Source organism: Thamnophis elegans, chromosome 2 (assembly GCF_009769535.1).
Source record: "Thamnophis elegans isolate rThaEle1 chromosome 2, rThaEle1.pri, whole genome shotgun sequence".
Classification (NCBI taxonomy): Eukaryota; Metazoa; Chordata; class Lepidosauria; order Squamata; family Colubridae; genus Thamnophis; species Thamnophis elegans.
The window spans coordinates 55726340-55743878 of NC_045542.1; the positions used below are offsets into that span (position 1 = coordinate 55726340).

Here is a 17539-nt window from a genome sequence, read left to right on the forward strand (position 1 = left end):
CTTATCCCCCCTACTATTCAACATCTACATGAAACCGCTGGGAGAGATCATCCGCAGGCACGGGATTAGATACCATCAATACGCGGACGATACTCAACTGTATCTGTCCGCCCCGTGCCAAATCAATGAAGCGGTTGACGTGATGGGCCGGGGTCTTGAAGCCGTTATGGACTGGATGAGGGTTAACAAGCTTGTGCTCAACCCAGAAAAGACCGAGTGGCTGTTGTGTTTTCCTCCCAAAGATTTGGCCAATATTCCAACTCTCAGGCTGGGGGGTCAAATTTTACACCCCTCAGAGAGGGTCCGCAACTTGGGAGTCCTCCTGGATCCACAGCTGTCATTCGACCACCATTTAACGGCTGTGACCAGGGGGGCATTCGCCCAGGTATGCCTGGTGCGCCAGTTGCGACCCTACCTGAACCGGGAGGCCCTCACAACAGTCACTCGGGCCCTTGTGACCTCTAGGCTGGAATACTGCAATGTGCTCTACATGGGGCTGCCCTTGAGGAGCATCCGGCGACTTCAGCTAGTGCAGAACGCGGCCGCGCGAGTGATCGCGGGTGCACCCCGATTCACCCGCATAACACCCATCCTCCGCGAGCTGCGCTGGCTACCTGTCGATCTCCGGATGCGCTTCAAGGTGCTATTAATCACCCATAAAGCCCTACATGGCAGTGGATCTGGATACTTGAGAGACCGCCTTCTGCCAATTACCTCCCTACGACCTATAAGATCCCATAGACTAGGCCTCCTCCGTATTCCATCGGCCAGCCAGTGTCGGCTGGCAACTACAAGGAGGAGGGCCTTCTCAGCAGTAGCCCCGACCCTTTGGAACGAGCTCCCCGTGGAGATTCGTACCCTCTCCACCGTCCGAGCCTTCCGCATAGCCTTGAAGAACTGGCTCGCCCGTCAGGCCTGGGGATAAGAATCGCTACCCCGCCCGAATGATGAATGTATGTTGTTTACTATTTTATTATATGTTGTTGTCTTAATGTTGTATTCCCCCCTCCCTGGTTTTCTGTGAGCCGCCCTGAGTCCCCTCAGGGAAAAGGGCGGCCTACAAATGCTAATAAACCTAAACCTAAACCTAAACCTAATGATTCTGATTAGAGTTTGGCAAATATTCTTCACTACAAAGCAAATTTTCATTTTTAAATTAAGAATACATGAAATGGAGGTGTCACGGGTACTATTCTACCATACTTGATACTAGCACTATACAGTCTATCATCTTTTGCCTCCAAACAACAAAATCATTTAGCACTTTCTTTACACTCTTTTTTCTTAATTACACCCCACCCTTTTTTATGCTAGAGTTTTCATTTTAAAGACATTCTGACAATTTTGCTTGAAAAATGAGGCTGTGAGAAGTATAACTTTTAAAATTATTTCCAACTTTTTACAAACAACGACCATTGAGACTTCTGTTTTTGCTCTGCCCTCAGATTACCTCTGTGTGCGTACATGTGTGTGCATGCACACGAGAGGGCATCATCAGAGCAGGTGCATCTCTATTGTTTACCCAGGCTAACATTGCAGTGGATTGAAAAGGCTGCTGAGGCCCCCTCATTTCTGTGCTGACTGTGGTTTGAAGTGCATAAAGACCAAAGGCTCTCAGTTACAGGCTTGCAACTAGTATGTAAGAGTAGGCGCCCACTGGTCCAGAAAGCTATGCATCACATCTTGTATACTGTTTGGTTGCTTAGGCTACTAGGAAGGGAGGTGGAAAACCCAAGGGAAGGGTTTTTTCAGCAAACCTTCCAGTCTTCTCCACCCCCTTTCGAATCAGCAGTCAAAGAAGCTGAATCAGCACTTCTTTTTGTTGCTGTATGTCAGCAGTGACATCATCCAATGCTCTCCAGCTTCCCAGTCTGCTGCTGGGCCAGAAATCAGATGGCAGCTGGCCAGACCAGCTGACTCATCAGCCTCATGCCAAGAACAAGGAGGAAGTGGGATGGAGTGGGAATGAGACAAAGGGAAGACAGCTCCTGTGCTGAAGAGAATTTGGCAGAGGTGGGCCAAAAGCTGCTTAGTGCTCCTTCTGAAAACTTTCCCTAATGAACTTATTTCTCAGTAACAATTTCAAAGAGGTCTGGGGGTTTTCAGACTAGAAAAGCGAAGAACAAAATAAAAATGTAAATAGGGCACTTTCCCAGAACTGGAGGTCACATCTGAATGATCACCAAGTTTTAAGTGCAAACAGATTCCTGACTTCCCAAAACTAACAGATTACACTGTTCCTCCCTCTTATGTTAGTTTTTCTATATGCAGATTTGCATCAAAGGGGTATTTAAATGTTTGGTCCTTTTTAAAGACTGAAACCATATTATCTTAGACCTCATCTGTCATATTAATTTACCAAACCTATTAGAACTTGCTATGTGTGTGATTCACAGGTAGCTTTCCTATTTGTATGATTTCTGTCTGCCAGAGGAACTGTTGCCCTAGATTTTTTTTTCATGCTAGTGCTATAAAACATGTTTGGCATTGAAGTCACTGAATCCTATGTTAAATAGTGACAGAAGGCAAGCATACATGAAACCTAAAGGAAAGGAATAGGATGACACAACCTCAGCTGCAAGGTCAAATAAAGAAGGGCACAACTAGTTTTACAAGTAAACTTGTCATATTAAGAAAATTATAAAAAAAAGATTTTAGAACAATCTATCTTTAGCAAGCTAACTTGGGTTACTTCTCTGATTAACACAAACCCATATGGTATCCATGTCCTCTCATTTCCCTCACCCCAATGTTATTAAATTTCAAAGATTAAATGCAAAGTAATAAAAGAAAGAAAACATTGAAAAATGAGGGAGTGGCTCAAAAGGGGAAAGTTAAAAAGAGATAAAAAAGGAAAATGGATACCAAAAGAATACCTTCTCACTGTCTCAAGTATTTTATCCTTTTATATTTCTATCATCATAATAAATCTAATCATCAAATCATAAAACCAAAACTTTATTTACAACTTATTGCAATCCTGATATCATGACAACCTGAAAGCTGGAAACCGAAAAACATTCCCCACTCAATAACACAAGACAGATCTAGTCTTCCAGCAATATCACATGCTTTACAATTTATTTATTAATCATATTTCTATCCTGCCACAGGGTTCTTAGTGGCTCACCAAGTCAGAAAATAGAATAAAATATTGAAACACAGGGATAAGAGAAACAAAGCCCAAACAAAGCGTACGGCATGGTTCTCTGGATAAGCTCTGATTTATTTTTTATTTTTTGGAAGGGTTTGGAAGTGGCAGAGAAATATGCAATAGGAGATGCTTTCAGAAGGTTGGCCCCATCACTGAAAGACAAACACCTTTTAACTTCCTGACCTCCTGAATATGAGATACAACCAACCACAAGGTTCTCAAGAAACTGATTCCAGTAGATCATTCAGTTCCTTTGGCACTGTTTACTCTGTGGCTCAATGGCCGAGGACCTGGAGTGACTAATGGAAACTCAATCCGTTGTGCACAGGTCTCAAACCTTAACATTGTCTTCATACTGAATTTGTCAGTTGGAAAGCTCACAGTCCAGGTTCAAGACCCATGTGTGAAGGGGTGAGGTTCTATTAGTCACCCCAGGTCCTGCCAATCTTGTCAGAATATTCATGGAATAGGACATAGCAACAGGTCAGCCCATTGGGGACTGACTGGAAGTGACATGGTAACAAGGTCAGTCATTGAGGCTTATTTGGAAACAGAAACGTAACTAAGAAATCTGGGCGTGGCTCAGCTGTATTAATCTCTGAGCTCTGAAATGAAACTAGCCTGGATTTGTCTGCTGATCTGAACTGAAATGAAACTGTTCTCTGCTGTTGGTATTGTATGTATGTATGTATGTATGTATGTATGTATGTATGTATGTATGTATGTATGTATGTATAAAGAAGTTTCTTATTTAAATTAATCTTGCTGAACCAGTTATCTATGTGTGCTTTCTGGATTTGATTTTTTGCAACAAACTGATAAATCTAGCAGTTCAAAATATGCAAATGCATATTTGCATTCTGTATTTTCATGTTGGCCACATGATGATGGAAATGCTTTCTCAAGACAACACAAGCTCCTTCGATTGAGAATTGGATATGAGCACTGCCCTCTAGAGTCAGTCACAATTGGACAGGGGAAACCTTTAGACCTTTATCTCTCTTTACTAAAATGGGATGCCGACAAAAGTTATGGTCTTGCCAAATACTCTTTGTGCATTCCTTCCCTTTTGTATGCTAACAAGATCAAAATTTTGGGGTTAAGAACACTTCCTCTTTAGGTACACGCTGGAAAACTGTAATTATTTCAGCATGTGATGCTCACTTCAAAACCATGCCTTTATTTTCAGAACTGATCAAAAGTCCTTCACCATAATATCATACTTTAGAATTAAGGGAAAGCTGTAGTTAACTGAAATCTGGCTTGTTTTTCAGTTCCATGAAGAGACTGCATTCTCAACCTGAACAATTGTTCAATGTCTCAAATGATCAGGGTAACATATGATTGTCTGAACAAAGTCAGCATAGCGATAGAGAAAGAAGGGAATATGTATGAGAAAAAGATAAATTCAATAGAATTTAAAAGATGATTTTAAAAGCCATTTCTTCTTATTGTTCCAGTGGTGGGTTTCAAATTTTTTTAGAACCTCTTCTGTAGGTGTGGCCTGCTTTGTGGGAGTGGCTTGCCAGCCATGTGACCGGGTGGGAGTGGCTTGCCAGCCATGTGACTGGGTGGGCATGGCCAACTTGTAAAATCTGGTGAAACTTAACAATGCTCTTGCTTAGCAACCAAAATGTTGGCTCAGAAACTTTGGCATTTGAAGCACACAAGTCTTAAAGCTGTCAAGTTACAAGACTCTCATACCCCTAATCCTTTAGAAAAAACCCCCAGGGGTGTTCAAACTTGACAGCTTTAAGACTTGTAGACTTCAACTCCCAGAATTCTTCCTCTCACTCTTCATCTTGATGATGTGCGGATGGGCGGGGGGAGGGAGCTGGAACCGGTTCTAAATGGCACTGTAGATTTGTGGAACCTCTTCTATAGAAGAGGTTAGAACTGGCAGGAACCCACTCCTGTATTGTTCATATGTTGCCTTTAGCTCATGTAGAGCAAATGTAGATCCTACTTTTATATCAGTGCCTTGTAAACAAAACAGTACTCTCAAACAGTGACCTCAAACATTTCAGAATCTAAAAATTGTGTATTTATATCACAGTGACAAAAGGAGCTCAACTCCAAATACCATAATGAGCATAAGTGTGTGATTTTACTGGCAGTTGCAGAAGTGGTTGGCTTTCCCAGTGTAGTTTACAACCTTCACATTTTCTGGTTTCTCCCATACTTTTAGTGAACTAATCTGGCTTAGCCTTTTGAGATCAATCTAGGTCAACTGTGTGCTGCCAACTACTCAGGAGATAGCACAGTTGGGTTGTGCCAATGTGTTCTTTTTACTAATCTTATTTCTATATTCCTTTGCTATAAGAATTTAGTACTGGATGCAAAACATTACTGTTGCTTGTTCACAGTGATCATGTTCTCCTACTATTGCTACTGATTTTGAAGATTTAATAGAATTTTCAAATTTGGAGGCTACAAAACATGGCCCAGTGCACCTGGAGAATGTTGCTTTTAGGCTAATTCATACAACTGTAAGAAGTTTCTTCTTCAACGGAAAAACGCAGTCATGCCCTTACCTCTGCCCTGTAGGGTAGGAAAATGGCACTAGCCAAATTTCCCGTGATGCCACTGAGGATAAAAATGATAGTAATACGAAGCCAGCCTGCCAGCTTTTCCAAATCTCTGAGCACCGTCATCTGGAAGATCACAGACACCAGACAATGGATAATCCTATGGGAGAGAGACAATGGAATCAGATCAACATTCCCCTTTCCTTCAAAAAATAAAATAAAAATAAAAATAGCCCTTCTCCTTCATCTCTGCAAACAATACCAGCCTGTACAATGTTACAGGTTACAACTGTTGTGCTAAATGTTTGCCAGTTTGATAAATAGCCTGGATTGCCACAAGGGATCCTGAAATCAGTTAAAATACAAGCAGCTAGAAGATAGATTGTGGTCTCTTCATATACTTGTTTGATCTTAAGTATTTTGGGATAAAGGTTTGACTCCCATTACCTAACAGGAGTAGCACAAGATGAACCTTCAAAACCATTCCCATCATTTCATACAGTTGAAATGAAGGGATTGTGGAGAGACACAACTTGAAAAATGGGAATTAGTGGATGTATGGGAAGCCCATGAGGTCCACTTAATTCATTCAGAAGAAACCAAAAATCTGAATAGGTTTGAAGGGCTACACTTGCTCAAGCCAATTATCAGACAGGATCAAGGATTAAATTCTAAGGTATTTTACTTTAAAAAAAACCTTGATTGTATAATCACCTTACATCATTAATGATATTTTAGATAGGGTGTGAATGTCACCTTCTGACTGGGATCATTCCCTTTCCATCACTTCTTTTATATTTTCTTACTTCCATTAATCCCTCCCCAATGTATTAAAGTGCAGAAAAGTTGCAAAGTGTTTTTTGGCTGCTGATGCTGAAGAATTTCTGTCTGGAAGTAATTTATGAATGCTTGCAAGGCAGAGCCAGGAAAGACCAGGCCTGAATCAGTTAGCTAGGCCTCATTTCTAGTTTTTTGGCTCAGATCAACAACACTTTCTGACACCCCCTACACACACACACAGAGAGAGAGAAAATCAGAAAAGCAGCAAGGGAAAATTAAACAACAGGAGATAAGATACTGACATTCCCAATGCAAAAGTATGGACACAACAAAAACAGAAAAAGGCAGGTTCAAAGCATCAAACCTCATCTTTTTTTTCTTACCCTGCATGAAGAAATAAAGACAACCAGAGCCTGTAAAACTGATCTGGAACCTCTGGGTTAAGAAAAGGTAAGAGGCCACACACCTCCCCCATGCAGTGAACCTGGAACAGAAAGAAAAAGAAGTCTTTAAAGTATGTAGATAACCCTTGTCCAACCTGCTGCTTGCCAGTCAGGGATTTCATCTTCCAGAATCCCCAGCCATCATCGCAGGAAATGGCAGAAGCTGTGATACAGCATATATTGAAAACCACACCAGAATTTAGAAGAATGTGGTGTAATAAGCAGGTACTAATTGATGGGGAAACACTGATCTTGCTTCTTGACCCAGTAGGATTCAAGGATGCCTGAGATTTATTACTGACTACTACTGATTACATACTAACTCTCTTTTCAATTTACCACAGTGCTTTATAACAGTGTGGTGCCAAGGTATTCAAAACCTGCATTGACCTGCTTGGCACTATTTAGCTTATGGATATTTAACAGAAAACCAAGGTAGCTTCTGTGAACCTTGCTTAGACACTTAGGCCTAGCAACTACTTAAGAGGTCAGATACTTGTGCTGTCCCTCCTCTGAAGCTCTTTAGCTCTTTAGCTCTTTCCCCAAACAAGAAATTCTTCTTGTACTATTCTTCTAGCCTTAATCTACAAGTACAGAGTAAACATTTGACATCAACACATCATGGGATAGTCTTTTCCATATCTGACTCCCACTAAATCATCCAGCTGCTGGGATCTGAAGTTCAACTCCTTTTGAAAGTGTCAAAATAAAGAAAGCTGCTTGAGGACATTACTTGCCTGTGAACAAAGAGTTGCTTCTTCATGGAAGTGGCCATGCTTGAACTCACAATACTCCCGAGTTGTGATCTCACAGCTGATATAAAGAGAGTGATAGAGTCAGTTTAATTCATCATCCCTTCTTTTATCTTGATTTCAATGGTATGGATATTAATTGCACCAACTTTACAATTGCAATTTATATTTGCATTTAATTTCATTCTTGTAAGCCACTTTGGTTGCTTATACAAGTAAAAGAAAACATGGTACATATTTAAAAATAGCAATGTGCAAAATGTTTTGAACTCAAAACATTTGTTCAAACTTATAACAGCAATTTGAAATATTTTGGAAGTCCTTTTAGCTTCAAAGATCCAAAAGGTTGCTTTGAACCTGAAAGGCTTCCAAGATGGTCAGAGCACTTAAGTTTCATGCTTCAGCCTGGAACAATTCAATTACAAATCATTTTGCAACTCATCAATCAGCTAACTAATTTTCAATTCTACATTAAAATATGATGGAATGTACTGGATCCCCAGGAGGGAGGGTGTGCATTCCAGAACAGTAAGAGGCTACTAAATCCAAATGTTATGCATGAAAGAAAAAGGATGCAGACAGTCCCTCCTTAATAGTCCACAGAGCATAGATACAAATACTAGAGTGTTCAGTCTGGCAAGATATTGTCTTTAAGTGTGAAACAATAAAGAATGCATCTTGGAAGAATCACTATGTGTCATTCTTGGTTTGGGACTGACAAAGCTCCTGTCTTGCACAATCAAGATTTGTGTTAATGATCACAAAAAAGCCATTGTCCACACTGTTAAAGCCTGATGAGATTTGAGCTCAAAATCAGAAGGGCTGCACATTCCTTCATCTACCTATCAAAGGCTGTCCCATCATCATATTCAAAGAATGCTATGTTATGCGAGTGTATCACAAAAATAAGTACACTCCCTCACATTTTGTTGCCAGCAGTTTAGACATTAATGGCTATGTGTTGTGTTATTTTGAGGGGACAGCACATTTACACTGTTATACAAGCTGTATACTCACTATTTTACATTGTAGCCAAGGGTCATTTCTTTAGTATTGTCACATGAAAATATATACTTAAATATTTACAAAATGTGAGGTGGTATACTCACTTCTGTGATATACTGATAGCTATAATATCTTTTAAGTACATTTCTAAATATGGCAACAAAAATAAAACCTATAACCTACTTTAAGCATCTTGGCCAAATCTATGAAACACCATTATTTGTTTTCATCTTATGCAAATTAAGCCTAAATTATACTTCATTCAACATGACTTTATTTCAAGTTCAGTGCATCCAAGTGAATTCTCAGATAGCTTATTAATTGCCTGAAGATCAGTTCTGCTCTAGAATTTCTCTGAGTGATCTAAGCATTTTAAAGTAACAAATTTATTAGGGCATAAACTCTCTTAATCAGATGCCTTAAGATCACAGAAAGTGAACTCTGTTAGTTGAAAAGCTGCTAAATAAGGAACCTTTTGTGCAAGTTTAGAGAGTAAATTAGACATAACAAAGTGTCATTTACATTCGTGGGGCTTCAAATAGCTTGGTGACTAAGGATTTCAGTGTTTTTAATGAGCGATATAGTCTGTATTCAAAAACAATAGTAACAGACTCAATTGCTGTATCAAACAGCAGATCAGAACAACAAAATGTGAAAAATATTAAGCTATGTTTCTTCACTTTAAACATGCATGCTAATCAAACACACTTTACCTCAAGCATTGCTGAGGGAATTATGAGAAACTTTCTATAGAGTCAGGCTTTAAAATTAATCCCAAAATAAAACATATATTTTCATGGTTGCTAAAAACAATTCTTGGACGCTCCCCAACTCACAAGCATTTACCTGCCTTTGGTTCCAGTGCAGCATGGCCTTCCTTTAATATCACAGTCCATATGCAAGAAACCAGTGTGGTTACTTTTGACCTGATCAGTACATATCTGTAAATAAAAGACATTTACAATTAAAGGGGAAAAGGGAAGTACACCCAATGTCGTTTTAATTTTGCATAGCTGCCTATAGTTTAGAGTTATATTTTAGATTATGGAAAAGTAAGAACAACACCACCAATACAATATCCCAAGATAGCAGACATAGTTAAAACAGTTTGTTCATTTTGTTGAAACTTGAGCTCAGAAAACAAAGATTCCTACTTGTATCCTTATGACTTGTTTGCGTGAAAAAGTGGTCCAGGGTATGGCTATATATGTGGACACTTCTGCACACACATGCTACATAGAAACATGCGTCTGAAGTTCCTACATTCCAACAGCAGAGAATATATTTGGTGCAGGGTTGAACTGTGGAATGCTTAGTGCTCTCTGAGCTTGGTTGTTTGTTTGCAGATGTTTCATTACCTGACCAGGTAACATCACCCATGGAATGTGAGGAGGACCTTGGAGAATGAGGAGAAGAGAGGATGCCTAGGAAGCAGACAAGACAGGCAGAAGTCTCGGTAGCTTAGTGGTCAGAGAAAGAAACTTAGAAAGGCCCCACTCTAATTGATCAGGCAGTTAAAAGTCCCAATGGGAAGTTTGTAGTTTTAGACTTGTAAGATTCTTACAATTAAATAGAATTAGTTCTTCTAGTTGTGTTTCCTGTCTGGTTTACCTGGGAGGGATGACAGCTAGTGAGTGTAAGGTTTGCTCCGTGTTTATCTACTCCAGCTTGTCCTGCCAGTTTGGGTGGGGATATGGTTTTCTTCTTGGTATGTCCTTATTTGTTGCTTGATTGTTTGCCAACATTCACGTAAGCAGGGATTAATACCAAACACCCACACTCACTGGCACTGATGATGTTACCTAGTTGGGCAATGAAACATCTAAAGCAAATAGCAAGCTAGATAGCACCAGGGATTCCACAGTCTCTACATTGCAGTTTTTCCTTTACACACTTTCCTTCCATTTTATTCTAGTTCATGTGGTTCCAGAAACTCTTTTGCTACAATTCTGCCTTTCACTCCATGTAAGAAGTACAAACAAGGTACCAGAATCCACCCTTGTTTGGTAAATGGGTATTACTTAGAAAAAAAACCAAGCATGCATGCAGGAACTCCTAGTTCCTTCTCTCATTAGGCGGACTTCTCTATGAAGCAAACCGTGCTGTGCCAGGTAACCAGGCAGAAAAGTAGTTCAAACAGCTTCTCTCTTATCCTCACATAAAATTATTTTCAGTCAACATAAAAAAATAGTGAGACAATTAATAGTGATGATTTATTTGAGCCCCATTAATCCCAGTGAGACTCAGCCCTTTCAAAGGAAGGAAGGTGAGGAGGTAGATAGGAAGGAAGAGTCAAATAGGTAGAAAGAAAGGATCTTTACTGGCCACTTGGTGATGTCATCTGGCCAGACATGAGGTGGATTTGAAGCTGGTTCCTCACAGGTCCTGTTGGAAAACAAACAGATAGCAGTGAAGAGTTAGAAGTGCCCCAACATCTTACATTCCCTGCTTCCCCCTCTCATCTTATTTATAAGGCATTGTTGAGGTGAAGATAACCTTTGTTGAGGTGAAGATATGTCTCACCTGGGATCCTGAGAACAAACGGCTCCTGATATCCTTCTCCAACTTGTATTGCTGGGGTCAACAGCTGGTGGATTATGGTCTGGCCACTTTACGAACGTGGCCAATGTTTCCTATAGAGAAAAAAAAGACTTTGTAAACTATGTATCACAGCATCTGCAAATAATATTTCTCTAATACACATCCAGATTTTAAAGGAATAAAAATCTTATCAGAAGTCTGCTCATATAATTTTCTCCCACATGTGATCTCCCTTAGGACCATGATCACCATTCACTGAGAATGTTATTTAAGAAAATAACTACCCTATAACAAAGTATTAAGTACAGTAGAAGAAAAATAAAGAAAAGAAAAAAGAGAAAAGAAAAAGATCTAGGAAACATGGAGAGTGACTTTCAATTATTATTAAAATGTACTGTGACTATATTAATCCCATGACCAGGCATAGCCCATAAAAATTGAAAATTATGGAACTTTTAACAATATTTGAAAGATTGCTACAATAGAATTCAAGTGTACATTTTAGTACATCAGCTTTTTCTCTGCTTTATTTCCAGAAAACAGTGATCACTAAGCTCACAGGACAAAAAAAAATGGCAGAATTAAATCATGATTCTCAAAGCTCATGAAGCTTTCTTTAACTTGAAACCTATTGGTTGGGAATTCTGGAAGATGCAGTCCCAAACTCATTTCAAACCCCAGTCTGAAGGAGGTTATCAGCTCTCAGAATTTTGCTCTTACCGAGCAATCCTCACGCAGAGTCTGAATACAACCCGAGTTATCATTCTGGACACAGCAGCCAGAGTGACGTTCTTTCTCCCTTTCTTTCTGAATCAGTTTCTCAATCTGTTGGTCCTTCCGGATACAGGGGGAGAACTTGGCTCCCAGATGGATCAAGTCAATCTGAAATAGAAAGTGGCAGTGTGAAAAACATTCAAGAAACAAGGATTTTGCCATATAATGTCTCCTTCCACCCCCATCCCAGTGAATGGTGGAGGACTTTGGTAAAAGCTATGCACACTGAGATGACTCAAAGGGCTAAGCTGCATGCTTCCTTTTATTACCTTTGCGTAGGGGTCCTCAAACTATGGTCCACAGGCTGGATATGGTCCGCAGAAGCCATTAATGTGGCCCATGCAGCACCATGAGGCTGCCCCCCACATCCACCCCCCCCCACCTTCTGGAGGCCGAGGAGACCAAAAACGGAATGCACGGAGGTCTCAGGAGGCCAAAATCAGGCCCGTTTATGGGTGGCAGTGGTACTGAAGACCAAGGAGACCAAAATGGGACAGGTGGAGGCCTCGGGAGGCCAAAAATGGCCCCATTTCTGGGTGGCAGAGAGATACTGGAGGCCGAGGCCAAAAACGAGCCTAGAGTAGTCTAATTTTTCATGTGGTCCAGATGGTGATCACATGGGACACTGGAGTACAAATTTCTGATGGGAATAATGAGCAACCTGTGAGCACCACACAGCTCCCCTCCATTTTTTGAACCTGTAGAACCTCCAAAATCACACTACTAAAATCTGATGACAAGTTAGTACAGCTTGGTTGTTGAGAACAGAATCTGTTTAGTTGTAGTGTAGCAACATCTAAAGCAGTGTTTCTCAATCATGGCGACTTTAAGTCTTGTGGACTTCAACTCTGGCTGGGGGATTCTGGGAGTTGAAGTCCACAGGACTTAAAGTCACCAAGGTTGAGAAACACTGGTCAAAAGTGTCATATACTTGCTTACAATCAGTTCAGACCAGGAAGTTACAGACTTCTTATGCAATGAGTCATTGAGTAGCACATGGCAGAAATGTCATTTTAGAAGCAAGCAATAAAAAAATAAAAAAAATAAAAAAAGGAAAGGCAGCCTTTACCGAACTCGGGCCAATCCAGAAATTCTCCTGTTGGCTGTATTTCACACTTTCATACACGCCTTTGTTTCGTAGTACCTGCAAAATAGGGATGAAATTCCAAGGTCAAAGAAATAACTTGTATATCAAGGTATATGCGCTCTACATGGGGCTGCCCCTGAACAGTACTCGAAGACTGCAGTTGGTCCAGAATGCAGCCGTGCGAGCGATAATGGGTGTACCTAGATACACCCATGTTATACCTATCCTCCGCGAGCTGCACTGGCTCCCCATTGGTCTCCGGACACGCTTCAAGATGGTAGTCGTTACTTTTAAAGCCCTACATGGTTTAGGACCCGGCTACCTGCGAGACCGCCTCCTGCCATTCACCTCCCAAAGACCGATTAGATCACACAGATTGGGCCTCCTCCAGGTACCATCGGCGGGTCAATGTCGGCTGGCGACCCCCCGGGGGAGGGCCTTCTCTGTTGCTGCCCCGGTCCTATGGAATGATCTCCCCGTAGAGATCCGGACCCTCACTACTCTTCCGGCCTTCCGTAAAGCCACTAAGACCTGGCTGTTCCGGCAGGCCTGGGGCTGTTGATCAGCATCCAGCCCCATTTTAAGTGTTTATATGTTGTGTATTTTTAAAATGATTATATTTCTATTTTTAATATTTCTATTTTTAATTTTTAATCCCTTGGGTCCCCTGGGAATGGGTGGCATACAAATACCAATAAACTGGAAAACTGAAACAGATTAAATGGGCCCTTTTCCCTATAAGGGCAAATGGTAGATGTCAGCGGGAGTGGCTTTCTGAGCGCGTCACATTTTCAAACCTTTCACAAAAAGATGCGGGTTTCATAGCAAATTGAAGGAGACTTATTCAACGGAAACTATTGCAAATCTTGTTTTTTGGGGGGGTAACCTGCATTTGAAGCTACAGTCTTGCTTTTTTTTTCCTGGATAGCAACAGCAATAGTGCTTAGACTTATATACTACTTCACAGTGCTTTACAGCCCTCTCTAAGCAGTTTTACAGAGTCAGAGTATTGCTCCCAACAATCTGCCTCCTCATTTTAATGACCTCAGGAGGATGAAAAGCTGGGTCAACCTTGAGCCTGTGAGACTTGAACTGCCAAGCAGCCAGCAGTCAGAAGAAGTAGCCTGCAATACTGCATTCTAATCACTGTGCCACCTAGACTACACTAAAGAATATTAGCCCAATTATCTCCTTGTTTATATTGCTGAAAGTATGCAAATCTTGATTTCTCTGGCTGCAGATTTTAGGTTTTTGGCATTGGGCCAATTAGTGCCATTCAACACAGAATATTATTTGCTAGAGGACTCTGAAGATTTTCAGGACGTTCTGTTTGGGTCTGCTAGATGTATGGAAAATACCTGATAAGATCTACATTGAGAGGGAGTCAGTTTCCAGGTCCAGTTTGACCTGCTGTTTTGAACTTTCAAGTCCCAAGAGTTTAAATCCAGGATGTCTCCCTCAGGCAGCCTTCTCCAGATCCAATGGAGCTATAGATTTCCCAGCTGACCCAGCTATGGGCAATTCTGACCGGGAGTTCTGAGAACAATAGTTCCAATGTATTTGTAGGGAAACTGATTAAGAAAGGCTAGTTTAGATCATTAGACAAGAGTCCTGCTCCCAATGTCAGCATTGCTTGAACTGACTGAATGCCAATCCATTGCCTGGCTGATACAAAGAGCAATGCATGACTAGTTCAATAGATTAGATTATTATTTTTAAATTCTTAAAGTATTAGTTAAGAACCATGTTGTTCTATTGGGCATTTGGGTTGCATTTTACTTCAAAAATCTTCATTTGTAATTAATATGTAATGGTTACATATGCTGACTTTATTTTCAATAGTTTACATTATACTGTTAGTCCTTGTTTAATGACCACAATTGGGGATATCTCAGTTGTTAAATGATGTGGTCACTACATGAAACCGTGACTGTACTTACGATCTTACTTTAGCTTTCCTTTGCTTTACTGATCTACAAAGGTCATACATGTGAGGATCAGTCGCAAAGTTACTTGTTTTATCGCAGTAGTAATCGGGAGTGGTCACTAAATGAAGTAATCAATAAACGAGCATTAATTATATACCAAGATATCTTTTAAATAATAGCTGGCCACCCGGAGGTTTTTAAAAGATGGGGTAGAAAAGATGTTCACATTTTCATATTTCATGGAAATCACCAAGTAAGCAGTACTGAAATATAATCAGACTCACTAATTCTGTTTTCGCATGCTGAGCAAAGCCGATTGGAGCAAATCCGTAAGTGCAAATGATAAGTAGAGTGATGATGATGTGGACAAATGTGATCCAGTATGTAAAATAAGGCCTGTTTCAGACAAAACAGAAAGAAAGAGTGGTGAAAAGTGTCAGAAACCAGAAAAGATTCTGTAGATCAGTGTTTTTCAACCACTGTGCCACGGCACACTAGTGTGCCGTGACATAGTGTAAGGTGTGCCGTGGGAAAAACACTTTATATATAGTCAATATAGGCACAGAGTTAAATTTTTTAAACATTTTCTAATGGTGGTGTGCCTCGTGATTTTTTTCATGAAAAAAGTGTGCCTTTGCACAAAAAAGGTTGAAAAACACTGCTGTAGATAAATCTCAGTCTGATACTCTTTGTTAAGAAAGAGACTAACTAATTAACTAACCGTAACATTTAGACTTATCTACCGCTTCACAGTGCTTTAAAGCCCTGTCTAAGCTGTTTACAAAGTTAGCATATTGCCCTCAATAATCTGGCTCTCTATTTTACCAACCTCAGAAGGATGGAAGGCTGTGTCAACCTTAAATAGGTCAGGATCGAACCTGGCAGTCAGCAAAATTAAGTCTGCAATACTAACTGCAGTTAGACTGCACTGCTCCGCCACTACTACATCTAAATATTTAGAAAGCTTGGCTAATTCAGTAAGTATATGATCCACAAAAGACAATGAATATGCAGCATTCAGGACACAAGATGGAAGAGAATACAAAACGACAGATAACTTCTCCAGACAAAATATTCCCTTCTCCAATTGAAATACACTCCTTGCCCAGCTACAAATAGATCGTTTATTTCTGCTACGGATTGAACACACTTTAGAATGACTTAATTATGGATGTGTTGCATTTTTATCTTACTTGTTCTCTGAGTTCAAAGAGCCATTTAAAAGGGAGTCCATCCCCCTAGCAATCCAGCTGGGAAGGTTGGACTGCAAGAAAACGACTAATCCATAGTCACCCTGGAGCTTTGGTGGTCTGCTGCTACCTGTGGCTCTCTGTGATCTCCAGCTGCGACCGTACCACACTGCTGACGCTCCGACGATACGTTCTGTTCAGCCAGTTGCCCACCATTCCCAACCCATAGTAGCGCTTCTTGCGGTCAAGGGCAAAGTGCTTCACCCTGGAAGCAATGCGAGTGCCCCTCTTGGGAGCAGAAGCTGTTTTTGAGAAGCTTTTGAGGGCAACAGCTCCCCCAGGCCTGCAGAACAAGAAAGGACATATTTGAAAACTCAGCATGAGTTGGACAGCACGGCAGCAGATACATGTCAAATTTATTCCAGGATTCTAAGAATTGTCTTCTGCAAATGTTACTTGATCTCACTAAATGTGTATGGCTTTGAAGCAATAATAGGAGGTAGTCCTCAACTTATAACAGTTCAGTGACTGTTTAAGGTGACAATGGCACTGAAATAAGTGACTTTTGACCAATTTTCACACTTATGACTGTTGCTACATCCCCATGGTCACCTGATTTACATTCAGATACTTGACTACTGGTTCATATTTAGGACAGTTCCAGTTCCAGTTCATGTGACCATCTTCTAACAAGCAAAGTCAATGTGGAAGCCAAATTCAGTTAACAATCTTGTTGCTAATTTAACAACTGCAGTTGACTCACTTAACAACTGCGGCAAGAAAAATCGCAAAATGGGGCAAAACCCACTTAACAAATTTTTCCCTTAGTGACGTTCTGGGCTCCATTGTGATTGTAAGTCAAGGACCATCTGTAACTGGTTCTCTTTTTGCCACCTCCCACCTCAACATATTTTCTGTTACAATGACTACTTTATGCAGAGAAAGGTAAGAAAATCAATAGGAGGAGTTGATTAAGTTTAATCTCAAACATAATTTTTTTTCTGGAAAATCATAAGATGACCGAGATTTAAGTGTCTTGTTTGATTCTTCAGTGCATAGTTACTTATTTGAATTTTTAATATCATCTTTCCTCTCCTCCACCCTGTTTGCATTAGTCTTTTCTACCTTGCAGCTGTCACCGTCTCTAGCTAAAGATAAAGGTTCCCCTGCACATGTGTGCTAATCATTCCTGACTCTAGGGGGCAGTGCTCATCTCAGTTTCTAAGCTGAGAAGCCAGTGCTGTCCGAAGACGTCTCTGTGGTCATGTGGCCAGCATGACTAAACAGTGAAGGCGCACGGAACGCTGCTACCTTCCCACCAAAGGTGTTTCCTATTTTTCTACTTGCATTTTTACAT

General features: G+C 40.6%; 1 protein-coding gene across 1 annotated transcript in view; it reads right to left on the reverse strand.

Moving 5' to 3' along the window:
• The window catches only part of RHBDF2 (rhomboid 5 homolog 2), a 96673-nt gene that overhangs the window by 9514 nt on the left and 69620 nt on the right, over positions 1-17539 (reverse strand). The window contains exons 8-17 of the mRNA XM_032211259.1: positions 16313-16525; positions 15277-15388; positions 13047-13121; positions 11924-12085; positions 11186-11295; positions 10984-11047; positions 9509-9603; positions 7643-7718; positions 6846-6946; positions 5689-5842 (exon numbers count right to left, since the gene is read on the reverse strand). Of these exons, the coding sequence (XP_032067150.1) occupies positions 5689-5842; positions 6846-6946; positions 7643-7718; positions 9509-9603; positions 10984-11047; positions 11186-11295; positions 11924-12085; positions 13047-13121; positions 15277-15388; positions 16313-16525 (1162 nt within the window). The remainder of the gene's footprint in view (positions 1-5688; positions 5843-6845; positions 6947-7642; positions 7719-9508; positions 9604-10983; positions 11048-11185; positions 11296-11923; positions 12086-13046; positions 13122-15276; positions 15389-16312; positions 16526-17539) is intronic.